This window comes from Pan troglodytes, chromosome 9 (assembly GCF_028858775.2).
Source record: "Pan troglodytes isolate AG18354 chromosome 9, NHGRI_mPanTro3-v2.0_pri, whole genome shotgun sequence".
Taxonomy (NCBI): domain Eukaryota; kingdom Metazoa; phylum Chordata; class Mammalia; order Primates; family Hominidae; genus Pan; species Pan troglodytes.
In genome coordinates, this window is record NC_072407.2 from 67,882,397 (window position 1) to 67,898,616 (window position 16,220).

At 55.8% G+C, this 16,220-nt stretch overlaps 2 protein-coding genes across 3 annotated transcripts; both read left to right on the plus strand.

Annotated features, from left to right (window-relative positions):
* Positions 1 to 7,903: 7,903 nt before the first annotated feature.
* On the plus strand, positions 7,904 to 13,631 carry ZNRD2 (zinc ribbon domain containing 2). Its single transcript, XM_009423478.5, has 4 exons — positions 7,904 to 12,373; positions 12,467 to 12,618; positions 12,749 to 12,833; positions 13,254 to 13,631. The coding sequence occupies exons 1-4, from the start codon at positions 12,277 to 12,279 to the stop codon at positions 13,595 to 13,597; spliced, it is 678 nt and encodes a 225-aa protein (XP_009421753.2). The 5' UTR covers positions 7,904 to 12,276; the 3' UTR covers positions 13,598 to 13,631.
* On the plus strand, positions 12,744 to 16,073 carry FAM89B (family with sequence similarity 89 member B). 2 transcript variants are annotated; one of them, XM_009423477.3, is made up of 3 exons: positions 12,744 to 12,833; positions 14,329 to 14,846; positions 15,236 to 16,073. In XM_009423477.3, exons 2-3 carry the CDS (start codon positions 14,556 to 14,558, stop codon positions 15,407 to 15,409), a joined length of 465 nt encoding a protein of 154 aa, XP_009421752.2. In that variant the 5' UTR covers positions 12,744 to 12,833; positions 14,329 to 14,555; the 3' UTR covers positions 15,410 to 16,073. The 2 variants fall into 2 exon arrangements, with proteins under 2 accessions (XP_009421752.2, XP_009421751.2); XM_009423476.3 differs by having other exon boundaries at positions 15,246 to 16,073.
* The last annotated feature ends 147 nt before the right edge of the window (positions 16,074 to 16,220 follow it).

Genomic DNA, 16,220 nt, shown 5'->3' on the forward strand with positions numbered 1-16,220 from the left:
CTGGACAGCGGGGAGCGCAGAAACTTCCCAGCCCCAGGACGAAGCCCAGACCAGGCCCCGAACTCAGGCAGGAGCGAGGAGGCCGGAGCAAGTTGAGGCGGAGAGGAGGAGCGAGGGAGAGGAAGGCCAGGCGGCCGGCCCGCTCCGCGCCTCCCCCAGGCCGGGCTCCTCTCCCGCGGCCGCGGGGAGGCAGGGAGCGCGCGGGGAGGGCGCAGGGAGAAGTGAGCAGTTGTTTTCCCTGGCTGGAGCGCGGCGCGGCGGCGGCGAGGGGGGCTGGGACGCTGGCCCCGGGCCAGGGACACAGTTTTTTTTTTTTTGTTTCTTTAAAGCGTCGTCTCTGCCGCCTGGAGAAGCGAGGGTGTGCAGGCTGGCGGAGGCTGGGGGGTGGGGGGTGGCGCGGGGACAGTCCCCACCCCAGATGCCCGCCCCCGCCGGAACCCGCGGCCGCGCTGGGCCCTTTCCAGAGGGCCCTCACCTGGGACCGTCGGGCCGGCCGCGGATTCCTCCGGGCGGGGCGGGGCGGGGCGGGGAGGCCTGCGTAGAGCGAGATACCGAGGCTGAGGGAGAGAGGTGGCCCTGCCGGGTCACACTGACGATGGAGGCCGGGTGGAGCCGGAGCCCAGGCCTTCCAGCTCTTTCCCAGCCTCCCTTGCAAACGCGGGGGTCTCAGGGCCCCAAAGTAACTTCTCGTTAGTGCTGGTCCAATCCCCTCTGAGGAAAGGGCTAAAGGGTGGGGACAGCCTTTGGCCAGGGCTCACGGAGGTCCCAGGAGGAAGTCTGTGGGGTCCAGAAGAGGAGCAGAAAGAACAAAGCTAGAACCCAGCTTCCCTGCCAGCCCCCTCGGAATGGCTTCCTGGTGCCCACCCTGCCACCTCCCCCCTTTCCTTTCGTCTGGCCGTGCTGGCGGGGCTGGCTCTGGGCCTCAGACACTCTGGAATCGCCAAGGTCTGAGCTCAGGGCCTGGCCCCCTTCCCAGGCTAACAGCCGGGAGGAGGGGGGCGCTGTTCGAGGGCCCAGGGGCTGGAGAGGGGCACAGCAGAGCCCCAGGGCAGGGGCTGGCAGCGGCTGGGGGTGGGGGTCTTCAGGTTGGCCATGGCTGGAGAGGAGCATAGTTCCAGACCAGGCTTGTCCACTGGTCTGGAAGGAAAGGCTGCAACGTGCGGGGGCCCAGGCCTTACTGTGGGGCCTGCCAGGAGACCCCAGGGTTCCGTCTCTGACTCACAGAACTCAGCAGGAGGTGGGGACGGCTAGGGCACATCCAGGAAAAGCGCTGCCAAGTCAGGGCGGCACCAGACCCTCTCCCGGACAGCACCCGGGGCAGCAGTCTAATTGGGGAGAGGAGGTTCAGGGACTCACTTTCAGGCACACCTGTCCAAGGAACTCTGTTTTTACTTTGAGCGTAAGTTGATGTGGGTAGCTTTAGGGGGACGCTTAGTAAGTCCCCCTTACTAAGCGGTGCAGGGCTGGGAGGGACAATCACATGTCCCCAGGGATCCCTGCTGCCGGAATCCAGGATGGGGTGTGAGGGGCAAGCCCCTGCTTCTTGGGGCCCTGGTCCACACGGAGGCAGGGAATAATGCTAGGTGCTGACCACCTGCCAGGCACAGGGCTGAGCATTGTATACTCATTTTTTCCTAACACTCATCTGAACCTGTCCTGACTCTGCCTAGAGCTGGCTGTGGCTCACCATGGAGCACAGCACAGTCAAACAGTCCAGGGTTGGATTCTTACTGTCTCTAAGCCCCAGTTTCCTTGCTTGCGAGATGGGTATCTATTCACTCAACATCTATGTTCAACTACTGGTAATAAAAAATAAAAAATTAAAAAATAAATGTAAAAAATTCACTCAACAAACTGAGACTCCACCACGTCCTAAGCTCTTGGCCACAAATAGAACCAGTCCTGCCTTCCTGGAGCTGCTGTACTAGGGGAGCTGGATATGTGCCAGATCAATTCACACAGAACTGTGGCTACAACAGAGGCTGGTACGGTGACAGAGAAGGGCAGGGAAGCAGGACAGGAGAGGGCTGGGACCTGGGAGACAAAGAGAGTCTTCCACTGGAAGCTGGAAGATGAGTACGAGTGAGTCACACCTGTGGGCATCTGACCTCAGGGGAGGCTGCAGGGGGAGGCTATCCAGAGAACTGAGGGAAGGCCAGTGGAACAACAGGGTGTGGTGGAGAGGGAGAGCCGAAGGTGTAGTGGTGGTGGGAGGGGCCAGCCATGGTGAGGAATTTGCTTTTATTCTCATTGCAGTGGGACTGTGTCAGGGCAAGAGCGGGCACTCTGCCTTCATCCCAGGAGAGAGATCTCACTTGGCCCTGGGAGAGATGTATTTGGGAAGGGAGATGTAAAGACTGGGTGAAGTAGGGGTGCTGGAGAGGTAGGTGGCATGAATGGCCCCCAGATTCCTGGCCTGATCTCTGGATGGGCGAAGAAGAGGGGAGGCAGAGGAGCTGGAAACATGGGGCAGGGTCCACAGCTCTGTTCTGGTCCTGCGAGTTTGAGATGCTTGTGAGTCATCCAAGTGGAGGTGCCCGAACCCGGGAGTCTGCAGCTCAGACAGGATGTCTGGCCTGGAGACAGAGGCTTGGGGTTATACAGGGGGCATCTACGACAGCGGGAAAGGGTGGGCTTACTATGGAGAGAAGAGAGCCCAGGGTGCCCAGGGAGATCACTGTTCCCGGGTCAGGGAGAGGAGGCGGAGTCAGGCAGGGAGAGGAGGCGGAGTCAGGCGAAAGACCAGAAAGAGCAGCTGGAGGGAGCAGAGAGGAAAACCAGGAGTGTGGTGGGGAAGAGCCAGGAGGACGGTGTGGCCCTCGGTGTCTAAAGCTGCTGCCAGTATAATGGGGGGATGACAGCCCTTCTTCAGGGGCTGATGAGGGGACTCAGTGAGAAGGATCAATGAAAGTGTCCAGCCCAGTAATGATGCCCAACTCAAATGATATCCAACCAAATTCCTTCAGCTCTCAGGGCCTCCGCAGGAAATAGCTGAAACCACTGGGGCTAGCAACAGAGGGACATCACTCCAGTGCACATTGCTCCACTGGCATAACCAGGGAGGGTGCCTGAGAGGTGTGGCCTGAAGCAGAGCAGCAGCCCCTGGCCCTCTGCAGCCTGCAGGGAGGGCGCTGGGGGAACAATTATCACCCTAATCTCTTCCTAGCCACGGGTCTCCAGCTGGGCCAACTGTGGGCTGAACCCAGAAGAAAGCCTGTGGGCTGAGGGGCCTGGGGGTACAGCAGGTGGAGCTTAGCTTTCCAGCTCAGCAGGGAGGTCAGGAATGCAGAAGGGGTCTGCAGGGCAAGCTGACAAAGCCCAACACACATGGTCTCTTTGGCCTGAACATCTTTTCTAACCTCATCACTACATGTGGCACCTCATTTGCCTAGAATCTGCCAGCACACTTTTTTTTTTTGAGACAGGGTCTCACTCTGTGCCAGGGCTGGAGTGCAGTGACATGATCTTGGCTCACTGCAGCCTCAACATCCCTTAAGCAGCCTCGAGGGATCCTCCCACCTAAACCCCCCCCTCCCACCGCCGCCTCAGTAGGTGGAACCATAGGTGCACAACCATGCTTCGCTAACTTTAGGATTTTTGGGGTTTTTTTGGATTCTTTTGGAGACAAGCTCTTGCTCTGCTGGAGTGCAGTGGTACGATCTCGGCTCCACTCTGCAACCTTCATCTCCCGGGTTCAAGCGATTCTCATACCTCAGCATCCCCAATCAGCTGGGACTACACGCTCATGCCACCACATCTGGCTAAATTCTTTTGTATTTTTAGTGGAGATGGGGTTTCACTATGTTGGCCAGACTGGACTCAAACTCCTGACCTCAAGTGAGCCACCTGCCTTGGCCTCCCAAAGTGCTGGGATTACAGGCGTGAGCTACCACGCCCAGCTGCCGGCACACTTTTATTCCTCCATGATGTACATTCTCCTGTAAGTCCAAGGAGACCATGATCTTCCTGATTACTTCAGATCATTCCTGGCAATAACAGGTCTTCCCACTGCTACTCTGCATCATCTGGTCCCTCCTCCTCCTGGTGCCGGAGTCACCTTTCAAAACCTAATTCCACCATGACTCTCCTCCTTAAAATACCTCCAGTGATTTCCCTTGCTCACCCGAGCCTGCCAGATCCACTGTGCCTCAGAGTGGCTGAGCTCATTCCTCTGTCTGGGGATGCTCTTCTGCCAACTTCATGGTCCTCATGTCAGGGTTCCTGCAGATGCTTTTCTCTAAAACAGCCATCCCTTGGCCAGGTGTGGTGGCTCACGCCTGTAATCCCAGCACTTTGGGAGGCCTAGATGGGCAGATCAGTTGAGGTCAGGAGTTTGAGACCAGCCTGGCGAACATGGTGAAAACCTATCTCTATTAAAAATACAAAAATTAGCTGGGCTTGGTGGCGGGCGCCTGTAATCCCAGCTACTTGGGAGGCTGAGGCAGGAGAATCACTTGAACCCGGGAAGCGGAGGCTGCAGTGAGCTGAGATCACACCACTGCACTCCTGCCTCAGTGACAGAGCAAGACTGTGTCTCAAACATAAATAAAATAAAAATTTAAAAATTTAAAAAAATGAAATAGCCATCCCTAGCCCTCTGGGTCATATCACCTGTGTTTTTCCCTGGTATTCCACAAAATCTGAAGCATTCTTTGTGGATTTGTTGACTTGCTTATTGTCCAGCTTACCACCCTCTCAGGGAGGGACAACCTTGTCTCCAGATCCCAGAACAAGGCTTGGCACAGATAGGGTGCCGAAGTTTGTTGATTGACTGCACAGAGAGGCCACAAGAGTGCCTGCCATCTACCATGCACTTTACACTGTGGGGTCACGTCATCCTCCCAGTGACCCTGCAAAGGGAAAACCAAGACTCTGAAAGATGAAATGGCTAGACTCAGCTGGGCGCGGTGGCTCATGCATGTAATTGCAGCACTTTGGGAGGCCGAGGCAGGCGAATCACGAGGTCAGAAGATAGAGACTATCCTGGCTAATACGGTGAAACCCCATCTCTACTAAAAAAAAAAAAAATACAAAAAAATTAGCCGGGCATGTTGGCGGGCGCCTGTAGTCCCAGCTACTCGGGAGGCTGAGGCAGGAGAATGGCATGAACCCGGGAGGCGGAGCTTGCAGTGAGCCGAGATAGCGCCACTGCACTCCAGCCTCGGTGACAGACCGAGACTCTGTCTCAAAAAACAAAAACAAACCAACCAACCAACTGGACTCAGGTCACCTGGTGATTGAATCCAAGCCTGCCTGATCCAGAACCTATATATACAATGATCCTGGGGAGAGGAATGAGAGGTGTCTTGAAGGCATAAGGAGCCCTGACATTTGTTCACAAATGTCCTGAAGATAGGTGGGTAGGACCCTGAGGGCAATGAGGGGCTTTGCTGGAATGGGACAAGGAGGAGGAATAGGACCCAGGCCCAGGGAATGTTCGGGCTAGTCAAATGTTCTTGAGGTTCTTGGGTTCTTGAAGCCCAGAGAAGATATGGGACTTGACGAAGGTTACACAGCCAGCCATCAGCAGAGCCAGAACCTGAACTCAGGGCTCCTGATGCCATGTTAAGGGATTGGCTGGACAGGGTGACAGCAGCTGCATGATGAAAGTTCTGTCTCAGGAGGCAGCATTGCAGTGGTTGTTTTCTAGCATTAGATCATACTGGCTGTGTCATGCACCAGCTAAGTGAATTGGGAAAATTCTTCAACTTCTCTATGCCTCAGTCCTCAACCCCCTACCCTTCCTTTTTTTTAGAGACAGTCTCTGTATATTGCTCTGTCAATATAGAGTCAAATTCTTGGCCTCAAGTGATCCTTCCCGCTCAGCCTCCTGAGTAGCTGTGATTACAGGCACACGACCCTGCACCTGGCTTTCCTCATTTTTAAACAGGGAATGAGGCCAGTCTCAGTGACTCATGCCTGTAATCTCAGCACTTTGGTAGACCGAGGCGAGCAGATTGCTTGAGGCCAGGAGTTCGAGACCGGCCTGGCCAACATGGCGAAACCCTGTCTCTGCTAAAAATACAAAACATTAGCTGGGTGTGGTGGCGCACACCTGTATTCCAGCTGCTTGGGAGGCTGAGGCACAAGAATCGCTTGAACCCAGGAGGCAGAGGCTGCAGTGAGCCGAGATGGCGCCACTGCACTCCAGCCTGGGGGGTGACAGAGTGGGACTCTGTCTCAAAAAAAAAAAAAAAAAAAAAAAAAGGCCGGGCACGGTGGCTCACGCCTGTAATCCGAGCATTTTGGGAGGCTGAGGCGGATGGATCACAAGGTCAGGAGATTGAGACCATCCTGGCCAACATGGTGAAACCCCATCTCTACTAAAAATGCAAAAATTAGCCAGACGTGGTGGTGCGCGTCTTAGTCCTCAGGAGGATGAGGCAGGAGAATTGCTTGAACCCAGGAAGCAGAGGTTGCAGTGAGCCGAGATTGCGCCACTGCACTCCAGCCTGGCAACAGAGGAAGACCCCGTCCCCCCTACCAAAAAAAAAAAAAAAAAAAAAATTAACAGGGAAGTCCGGGTGTGGTAGCTCACACCTGTAATCCCAGCACTTTGGGAGGCCGAGGTGGGTGGATCACTTGAGGTCAGGAGTTCGAGACTAGCCTGGCCAACATGGTGAAACTCCATCTGCCAAAAATACAAAAATTGGCTGGATGTGGTGGTACACGCCTGTAATCCCAGCTACTCAGGAGGTAGAGGTTGCAGTGAACCGAGATCGTGCCACTGCACTCCAGCCTGGGCGACAGAATGAGACTCTGTCTCAAAAATAAAAATAAAAATAAGCAGGGAATCAGTGGGCTGATATTTATGAAGCCCTTAGCAGATGCCTGCCAAATAGTAAGCACTCAGGATATGTGAGACCTTTTCATCATTGTCTGGATCTGCAAGCCAAGATGGGCAGGGTGGTGAGAGACGGGCTGCTGGTGGAGAGCCACCGTGCCACGAGGGCTGACTGTGTGTCAGAGGCTGTGCCGCCTCCATGTGTTGTCCCTCTGAGTTCTGAATGTCTTTGGGAAGCTTCTGGGCTCTGAAGAAAGAAATGGCTCTTGGCGAGGGGGTGGGTGGGTAGAAGGGAAGGGGGTCACACTCATCAGTTTTTTTTTTTTTTTGAGACAGAGTCTCACTCTGTTGCCAGGCTGGAGTGCAGTGGCACAATCTCAGCTCACTGCAGCCTCCACTTCCTGGGTTCAATCGATTCTTGTGTCACGGCTTCCTGAGTAGCTGGGATTATAGGCAGCCACCACCACCACTCCCAACTAATTTTTGTATTTTTAGTAGAGATGAGGTTTCATCATGTTGGTCAGGCTGATCTTGAACTCCTGGCCTCAGGTGATCTGCCCGCCTCGGCCTCCCAAAGTGTGGGATTACAGGCATGAACCACTGCGCCCGGCCTTGCTCATCAGCTTTAAAGATGAGGGATGGAAGTGATGAAGGCCTGGAGGGGACAAGGTTGCCCTAAAGCATTTCTCTCCAAAGACACTTTACTGAAAGTGGCTATTAAACCCCTTTAATGTGCCACTTACTGTGGGTAGTAAAACGATGGACACTGAGAGTTGGGATTGGAAATGAGATGAAACTACCTTCACGCTTGATAAATCAGGGGGCCCTTCTGCCCTGCCACTCTTCCCCGCCTTTTGAGCACGGGAGAAATCTACTGGTAAGAGCTCAGGCTCAAGAGGTGCACTGGCTGCCAGCCGGGAGCCCCAGCCCTGCCACTCCCAACTGGGTGACTGTGGATACATCTCTCACTACTCCAGGCCTCAGCCTCCTCATTTGCAAATTGGGAATGATGATAAGACCTAGCTGCCAGTGTTGTCCTAAGGAATAAGCGAAATACTTCATAAAGAGCTCTTAACACAGTGCCTGGCCCAAAGAAAACACACACACCAAGTTGAGTGTGATTATTTTTATTGTTGTATCATCCAGCCACTTCCTGTTTCACAGAAATGTCAAGGTGATTCACATTGCAGTGAAAACCAAAAAAAAAAAAAAAAAAAGAATAGCTGACCCCTTTTCAGTGCCTATGTGAAAATACAAATGATAAGTTACGTTTTTCAGAGGCACAGCAACATGGCATAGGCCACTTGTTGCCATGTGAACCATCCCCACCAAATCAGCCAGCCCAGGGGGAGCTGTAATTGAGCTGTGCATGACTGAGCTGCTGTGGGGTGCTCTATCACCCAGAAAAGAGCCTAACTACAGCCATGTCATCAGTGCCACAAGGAGGGACCAATTTGGACTGGCTCACATGAAACTGTGATTCCCTTCCCTCCCCCTCCCCCTCCTCCTTTCCCTCCTTTCTCTTCCCTGACTCCATGCTCTGTTGCCCAGGCTGGAGTGCAGTGGCAGGATCTCCACTCACTGCAACCTCCGCCTCCCAGTTCAAGCAATTCCCGTCTCAGCCTCATGAGTAGCTGGAACTACAGGCTCGCACCACCATGCCCAGCTAGTTTTTGTATTTTTAGTAGAGACGGGGTTTCACTATGTTGGCCAGCTGGTCTCGAACTCCTGACCTCAAGTGATCTGCCAGTCTTGACCTCTCAAAGTGCTGGGATTAAAGTTGTGAGCCACCATGCCTGGCTGAAGGTGTGATATATTGTCGGCAAGGGAAGGGTGTGAAAGAGCCCAAGCCCATTGCTCCACAGACACTGGCCTGTCCACTGTGACTGCTGCAAATAGGTTTTACCACCAACACCTGTGAGCACCTTCTATGTCAAGGACTGTGAAGCATCTGAGATCTTACCCACTTGCAAGCTACCAAGGTAGCCCGTCAGGTTCAAGAATGCTGGCAGAATACAGGAGAGTCCTGGGTCAGAGACAAAGGACTTGATCGCTGTGCAGCAAACAGCATGAGCACCAGCATATTTCCGTTAGTTCCTTTTGACCCTAAGTCCCATGGGGGTGATGCTGATGGGCTCAGGCAAGTGTGGGCACACACAGTGAATTACATTGTGGGAGAGGATCCTAAGCTTAGGAAACTCAAAGCCAGTAAGCATGGCTGTCCTTTGCTCTGGAGGGAGACACTATCTCCATCTTCCATAGCTGTTCCCTAGATAAACATCTTTGAAACTGGCGCGGTGGCTCAGGCCTGTAATCCTACCACTTTGGGAGGCTGAGGCGGGCAGATCACCTGAAGTCGGGAGCTTGAGACTAGTCTGGCCAACATGGTGAAACACCGTCTCTACTAGAAATAAAAATTTAAAAAATTGGCTGGGCGCGGTGGCTCATTCCTATAATCCCAGCACTTTGGGAGGCCGAGATGGGCGGATCACGAGGTCAGGAGATCGAGACCATCGTGGCTAACACAGTGAAATCCTGTCTCTACTAAAAATGCAAAAAAAATTAATCGGGCATGGTGGCAGGCGCCTGTAGTCCCAGCTACTTGGGAGGCTGAGGCAGGAGAATGGCGTGAATCCAGGAGGCAGAGCTTGCAGTGAGCCGAGATCGCACCATTGCACTCCAGCCTGGGCAACAGAGCAAGATTCCGTCTCAAAAAAAAAAAAAAAAAATTAGCCAGCTGTGGTGGCGCATGCCTGTAATCCCACTCCAGTGGGTGAGGCACAAGAATCGCTTGAACCTGGAAGGTGGAGGTGGCAGTGAGCCGAGAATTGCGCCACTTCACTCCAGGTTGGGTGACAGAGACTCCATCTCAAAAAACAAACAAGCAACAAATAGGCATAAGTGGCCCCATTTTTATTTTGAGTCAGGGTCTCGCTCTGTCACCCAGGTTGCAATGCAGAAGCCTGATCATGGCCCACTGCAGCCTGGATCTCCTGGGCTGGGAGCAATCCTCCCACTCAGCCTCCTGAGTAGCTGGGACTACAAGTGCATGCTACTGCACCAGCTAATTTAAAAAATACATATATTTTTTAGAGATGGGTTCTTACTATGCTGTCCAGGCTGGTCTCAAGCAATCCTCCTGCATGTCCTCCCAGAGTGCTGAGATTATAGGTGTGAGCCACCGCACCTGGTCTACTGGCCCTGTTTTACAGATGAGAAATTGAAGTCCACAGCGATGAAGTAAACTACTCCAGGTGATACAGTAAATAGATCCAGGATCAAACCCAGGCCTGCCTCATTCCAGTTCTGCGTCTTGTCCACCCTACAGTGGAACTTAAGATGGTGAGAGGCCCTGAGAGGAGAAAAGGGACAAGAGTCCTCTTGAGCAGTGGGAGAAAAGGGATGCAGGAAGGATGGGAGATGTGTGTGCATCTCTCTATGTGTTGTCTGGATTTGGGGGGTCAAGGACCAGATTTATAGGACCTTGGAGACCATAACAAGGACTTTGGATTTTTGTCTAAGTGTGATGGGAGATGCCAAATGGCTTTTTTTTTTTTTTTAGATAGAGTCTCACTCTGTTGCCCAGGCTGGAGTGCAGTGGTGTGATCTCGGCTCACTGCAACTTCTGCCTCCCGGTTCAAGCAATTCTCCTGGTTCAGCCTCCCTAGTAGCTGGGATTACGGGCGCCCGCCACCACATCTGGCTAATTTTTGTATTTTTAGTAGAGAAGGGGTTTCACTATGTTGGCCAGGCTGGTCTTGAACTCCTGATCTCAAGACATCTGCCCGCCTCGGCCTCCCAATGTGCTGGGGTTACAGGCGTGAGCCACAGTATCGGGCAGCCAGATGGTTTTTAGTACAAGAACGACACTGTATTTTAAAATAATTATTCAGTTTCCTGCTTATGTGGGGATATATAAGGTTGTCATGAGGAGTAAATTGGAGAGATTAAGTGAGAGGACTCATGTAAGGCTCTTTGTAGGTGCGAGGCAGAATAGACAGTTGAGTGGATATTGGCCATGATGGTGACATAGTCGGCGCACTGAGGAATTCAGGGTAGGGCTGGGAGCTGGAGACGGTAATAACCTGGGGGTCTGTGCATACAGGCTGGAGTCCAAGACATGGTTCAGAGACAGTTCCTCTAGTCAGCCTAAGGCTAGGTGCTGTGGCTCTTCGCTGTAATCCCAGCATTTTGGGAGGCTGAGGTGTGAGGATCACTTGAGTCCAGGAGTTGGAGACCAGCCTGGGCAACATGACGAAACCCCATCTCTACAAAAAATACAAACCAAACCAAACAAACACACAAAAAACGGTGGCTCTATTCAGCCTGATAGAAACGACTTGTGGTACAGGCCCTAAGTTAGGTACGCTGCTGCCCAAGAGCCTGACTGGTAGATGGAGATGTGAAAGGGACACAGGGCTCTCCAGGTAAGCAGGAGGCAGCAAGAATGACAGTTCCAGGGGTTCTAAGTGGAAGGAAGAGGGGGCCAGGAGGAAGGGACTTCAGGTCAGATTGAGGGGGCATGTGCCATCCGAAAGAGGAGAATGTCGATGTAACTGTGAAAGTCCAAGTCCTAGCTGCTTTTCCACTGCCCTGGTGTACAACCTCAGGCCCTGCAGACTGCACATCTGAGGACCCCTGCCTGCCCTGTCTGGCTTCTCTGAATCTAATATGGGAGAAGATGCGTTTGAAAAAGAACACGGAAGAGGGAGAGAGAAAAAAAGCACCAAGGTCCATGTTCAGAGAGCCCTGGTAATTTTAACTTGCAACTCACCCAAGAAGAGCCTAATGGTCGCAAGAGTATGTAGGAAGGCCCCAACCCGACCCGGCCCAGCACGCAGCACCCAAGGGCGGCTGGAAGCGCAATGCGCGTGCCCAGTACAGCGCTATTCAGTCTGCAGGCTTTTTGAGGATTTCAACTTCAAAGAACGGTCGGCTTCGGGGCGAACTTTGCTTCAGTCCCAGGCCTCGGGAGGCAGCGAGGAAACAGACTGGGACACCGAGCATGCAGAAGGGGAGTGGTCTTGAAATACGCGGAAAGCGAGAATGCACCCCTCCTGGCCAGCCTTGCCGGGCGAAGTGAGAAGTACTGAGGCCTGAGAAGGCTCCACGCGTGCGCAAAGGGCCGCTCGCTGTGATTACTGGGGTGGCGATGGTTGTGATGACGCCGCTGCCCCGCCTGCGCCGGAAGGGAAACCCCAGGGGAGGCGGAGGCCAGCGGGGATTTCTGAAGCCAAGTGGTCCCCTTCATCCACGACGGACAGGAAGGGCGACCCCCTGAGGCCACTTCCAGGTCTTGCGACCAGAGGAGAGTTACCAAGGAGACGCTCCTCCCGAGGCCTCGCGCGTCGGAAGCTTCTGTCCCCTGGATTCCGGTTGACGGACGCGTCCCCCGAGCAGGTTCTCGGTAGCAGCCGACACGCCCCACTCCGGGCACAGCGAGGTCTGAGGACCACGCTAAGGCATCACGTCCGCCCTGATCCGCGGCCGCTATGGAACGGGCGGAGCCGCAGCGGAGGGCGCTCCGCTTTGACGTCACTTCCTGTGAGCCCGGCGGTGACAACGGCAACATGGCCTTGAACGGAGCTGGTGAGGACCTGGGCGGCAGGGGTTTGTGGCTGTGAGGTACGGGAGGCAGCCCGCTCCGGCAAGACCCCCAGTCCCTATGCCTCTCTTCCCCAGAAGTCGACGACTTCTCCTGGGAGCCCCCGACTGAGGCGGAGACGAAGGTGCTGCAGGCGCGACGGGAGCGGCAAGATCGCATCTCCCGGCTCATGGGCGACTATCTGCTGCGCGGTTACCGCATGCTGGGCGAGACGTGTGCGGACTGCGGGGTGAGGCGAGACTCGGGCGAGTGACCGGGGATGGGTCCGCGGGCCAGGCCACTCAGCCCTTCCCCGGCCCTCCCCTCTGGACCCCATTGCCGGCGTCTCATTCCGGCCCCGTGTGCTTTTTGGTCCGTAGACGATCCTCCTCCAAGACAAACAGCGGAAAATCTACTGCGTGGCTTGTCAGGAACTCGACTCAGACGTGGATAAAGATAATCCCGGTAAGAGTAAAAAATAATCCGGGAGAGGGGCCGGATATGCTTAGGGGGGAAGCGTGGTTAAGTGGTGATAGAGGCCCGAGAACAGTAGGGCTGAGAGGTGACAGTGGAGTCTCTGGGTGGGGTAGAAGTAAAATTATTTCTCCTTTAGGCTCTAAAGAGGACCCTTAACTCAATAAGAGCACCAAGCACCTCCTGTGTGCCAGCCACTGCGCGAGAGTCTGAGTTCAACCAGGCCCAGTACTGATGGAGAATTGAAGCTAGGGCATAAATGTGATACAAAGTAGAAAGTGGATGAGTTGCCTTATAGAGGGACAGGGAAAACACCTCAAGCACAGAAAGAGCAGAGCAGAAAAGGAGATGGCTCAGGGCTGAGGTGGGCCAGGCATCCTGACCATTCCACCCACTTTCTCCTCTTTTTAGCTCTGAATGCCCAGGCTGCCCTCTCCCAAGCTCGGGAGCACCAGCTGGCCTCAGCCTCAGAGCTCCCCCTGGGCTCTCGACCTGCGCCCCAGCCCCCAGTACCTCGTCCGGAGCACTGTGAGGGAGCTGCAGCAGGACTCAAGGCAGCCCAGGGGCCACCTGCTCCTGCTGTGCCTCCAAATACAGATGTCATGGCCTGCACACAGACAGCCCTCTTGCAGAAGCTGACCTGGGCCTCTGCTGAACTGGGCTCTAGCACCTCCCTGGAGACTAGCATCCAGCTGTGTGGCCTTATCCGCGCATGTGCGGAGGCCCTGCGCAGCCTGCAGCAGCTACAGCACTAAGAGAAGCCCCTGAGAAAAACCCTCTAGAAAAACAGCTGTTCCTCTGTGTGGTTTGTTCTTTTCCTGGTTCCAAGTGTGCATGCCAGCCCCAGCTCCACTCACCTTTTTCCAGCTTTTGGCCTCTTCACCTCTCCACTCTCTGCTCTCCTTGACGCCCTGAGATGAGTTGAGCTTGTTTCTTCTCAGTTTCCCCAGTCAGGATGAGGGAGTAGGTAGAGGACTATGTGATGCCCCTTTTCTAAGGAAGAAGCCATAGCCTTTTCAAAGGTAGCAGTCAGAGGGGTGGACCCTAGCCTTGTCTCTGGCAGCACCTCTGCAGCCTCTTCCGCCATCTGGTGTCCATTCCCCACCTGGAAGTGAGGTTTTGTGTTCCGATCCCCTTGATAGATTCCCCTCCTTCCCCTGAGCATCCTGACCCTATCAGCCTATCCCATCTCATGCCCACCCCAGGTACTCAGACACCGACAGGAGTTTGTGGTGACCCCAGCGTCAGGTGGCACGTTAGGCACCAAGTGTGGACTTGCCAGTCTCCTGACTCCACTGTTAGATCATTTTCCTTGGGAGGGTAATGGGCAGAACACTGTGTGGGGGCGGGGCGGGGCGCGGCGGGGAGACGGGGTAGCAAAAAGAACCGTGAAGAAACCACGCCTGCCCCCTTCAGCCTTTTCCCCCCTCCGCCGCATTTTTCCATCTCCCCTTGAGTGAGTGGATGTCCCGTTGCCTTTTCTCAGCTTTGCGCGACGTGGTCCCACAACCGTTGCCTTTTTAAGAGAGGCCCGGCCCATCCAGAGGGGGTGGGGCAGAGGCGGAGTCTGAGGAGCTGGGGAAGGAACAAAGCGAGGCCTGCGGGCGGCGGCTGGGCTCCGGCGGGGCCGCGGGGTGCGGGGCCTGCGGGCGGCGGCCCGGGCGGAGCGTTGGAGGGAAGGAGGTGGCATCGCCGTCCGCGCCGGCCCCGGCCATGAACGGGCTGCCCTCGGCAGAGGCGCCGGGCGGGGCGGGCTGCGCTTTGGCCGGGCTCCCACCGCTGCCGCGCGGCCTCAGCGGCCTCCTTAATGCGAGCGGGGGCTCGTGGCGGGAGCTGGAGCGCGTCTACAGCCAGCGCAGCCGCATCCACGACGAACTGAGCCGCGCCGCCCGCGCCCCGGACGGGCCCCGCCACGCCGCAGGCGCCGCCAACGCGGGACCCGCAGCCGGCCCGCGTCGTCCTGTCAACCTCGACTCAGCTCTGGCCGCGCTGCGCAAGGAGATGGTGAGTGGGTGGGCGCCGGGCCAGCTGGGCGGGGGGCTGACGCGGAACGCAGGGGACTGGGACAGGCGGCCTGGGTCTCAGAGGACTTGCAGGCACCAGTTGGGTTGCAAGGGTTATGGTAACAATAATTAGTGATAGTTACCAATTATGGCAGTAGTTACCATATATTTTCAAATGTTTTGCTGACGTTACTTCATTTCATCCGGCTAAATGGATAACCCCATTTTTTGGGTGAGGGTCATGACTAAAGTTGCATAGCTTGCAGGTGGTGCCCGATGTCCACAAAAACTTCGTTTAGGAAGGTGCGGGGAAGATGGGCTGGGGCCCACTATTCCAGGGGGCGGGGCGGGGCTGGGGTGGCCTGGACCCCAACTCCAGCCCACCCTCAGTTGTCTGCAGGTGGGGCTGCGGCAGTTGGACATGTCCCTGTTGTGCCAGCTGTGGGGCCTGTACGAGTCAATCCAGGACTACAAACACCTGTGCCAAGACCTGAGCTTCTGCCAGGACCTGTCATCCTCCCTCCATTCGGACAGCTCCTACCCACCGGATGCGGGCCTGTCTGACGACGACGAGCCTCCCGATGCCAGCCTGCCTCCTGACCCGCCACCCCTTACGGTGCCCCAGACGCACAATGCCCGTGACCAGTGGCTGCAGGATGCCTTCCACATCAGCCTCTGAAGAGCTGGGGGGCAGGGGGCATGCACCCATGCAAAAGGCTCAGAAACTCCCCCTCCGGCAAGCCCTCAGACTGCGGAGCCTGCGCCTTCCCCCCTACCGCCTCACCTCACAGGAGGGCCAGGCATGTATTCCTCAGAGGCGAAACTGCCAAACCCTTTCTCCTGTCTTGGGTTGGCTGGCACTGGGGTGGGCACCTAGGGTACAGCCTCTGCTCATGGCACTGGGCCTCCAGTTCTTCCACATGTGTGCACCCCCAGCTTGGCCAACCCTCAGCCTTGCGGTGGGGCCTGAAGCATCTTCCCTTCCGCTTGGCGTCTCTGGGATTGGGATGAGTGCCTGGCTCCCATCTCCTCCTCACCTTTTGTTGCTATCGGCAGCTGCTGGCTCAGGGGCATCCCACCTCCGGGCTCTGGGTTCCTCTGCCCTGGAAGGGCTCCAGGACCCGTCCCAATAACCACCCACGGCCAGGAGGGCCAAGGCCCCGTGCTGGATATTTAAATTTAGGGGCCGGTCTCCAGGGCGCGTAGATAAATAAATACACTCAGCGTCGTTGTGCTCTGCCTGGCTGGCTCTGGGGCGGGAAGACCGCGGTGTTTGTGGCAGGTGCGGCCCCGCGCTCTGCCAGCAGGTGGCGCCCGAGACACCCTCCCCCCCGCCCCGCGCCGAGTGAAGGCCCGGCAGTCCCGCCGGGGCGGG

Bases quoted from the DNA above. Each gene is read 5' to 3' on its own strand.
- FAM89B (XM_009423476.3), top strand. From the start codon at position 14,556: ATGAACGGGCTGCCCTCGGCAGAGGCGCCGGGCGGGGCGGGCTGCGCT. The intron at 14,847-15,245 runs GTGAGTGGGTGG...AGTTGTCTGCAG, and splicing joins CCGCGCTGCGCAAGGAGATG to GTGGGGCTGCGGCAGTTGGA.
- ZNRD2 (XM_009423478.5), top strand. From the start codon at position 12,277: ATGGAACGGGCGGAGCCGCAGCGGAGGGCGCTCCGCTTTGACGTCACT. The intron at 12,619-12,748 runs GTGAGGCGAGAC...TTTGGTCCGTAG, and splicing joins AGACGTGTGCGGACTGCGGG to ACGATCCTCCTCCAAGACAA. The intron at 12,834-13,253 runs GTAAGAGTAAAA...TCCTCTTTTTAG, and splicing joins CGTGGATAAAGATAATCCCG to CTCTGAATGCCCAGGCTGCC.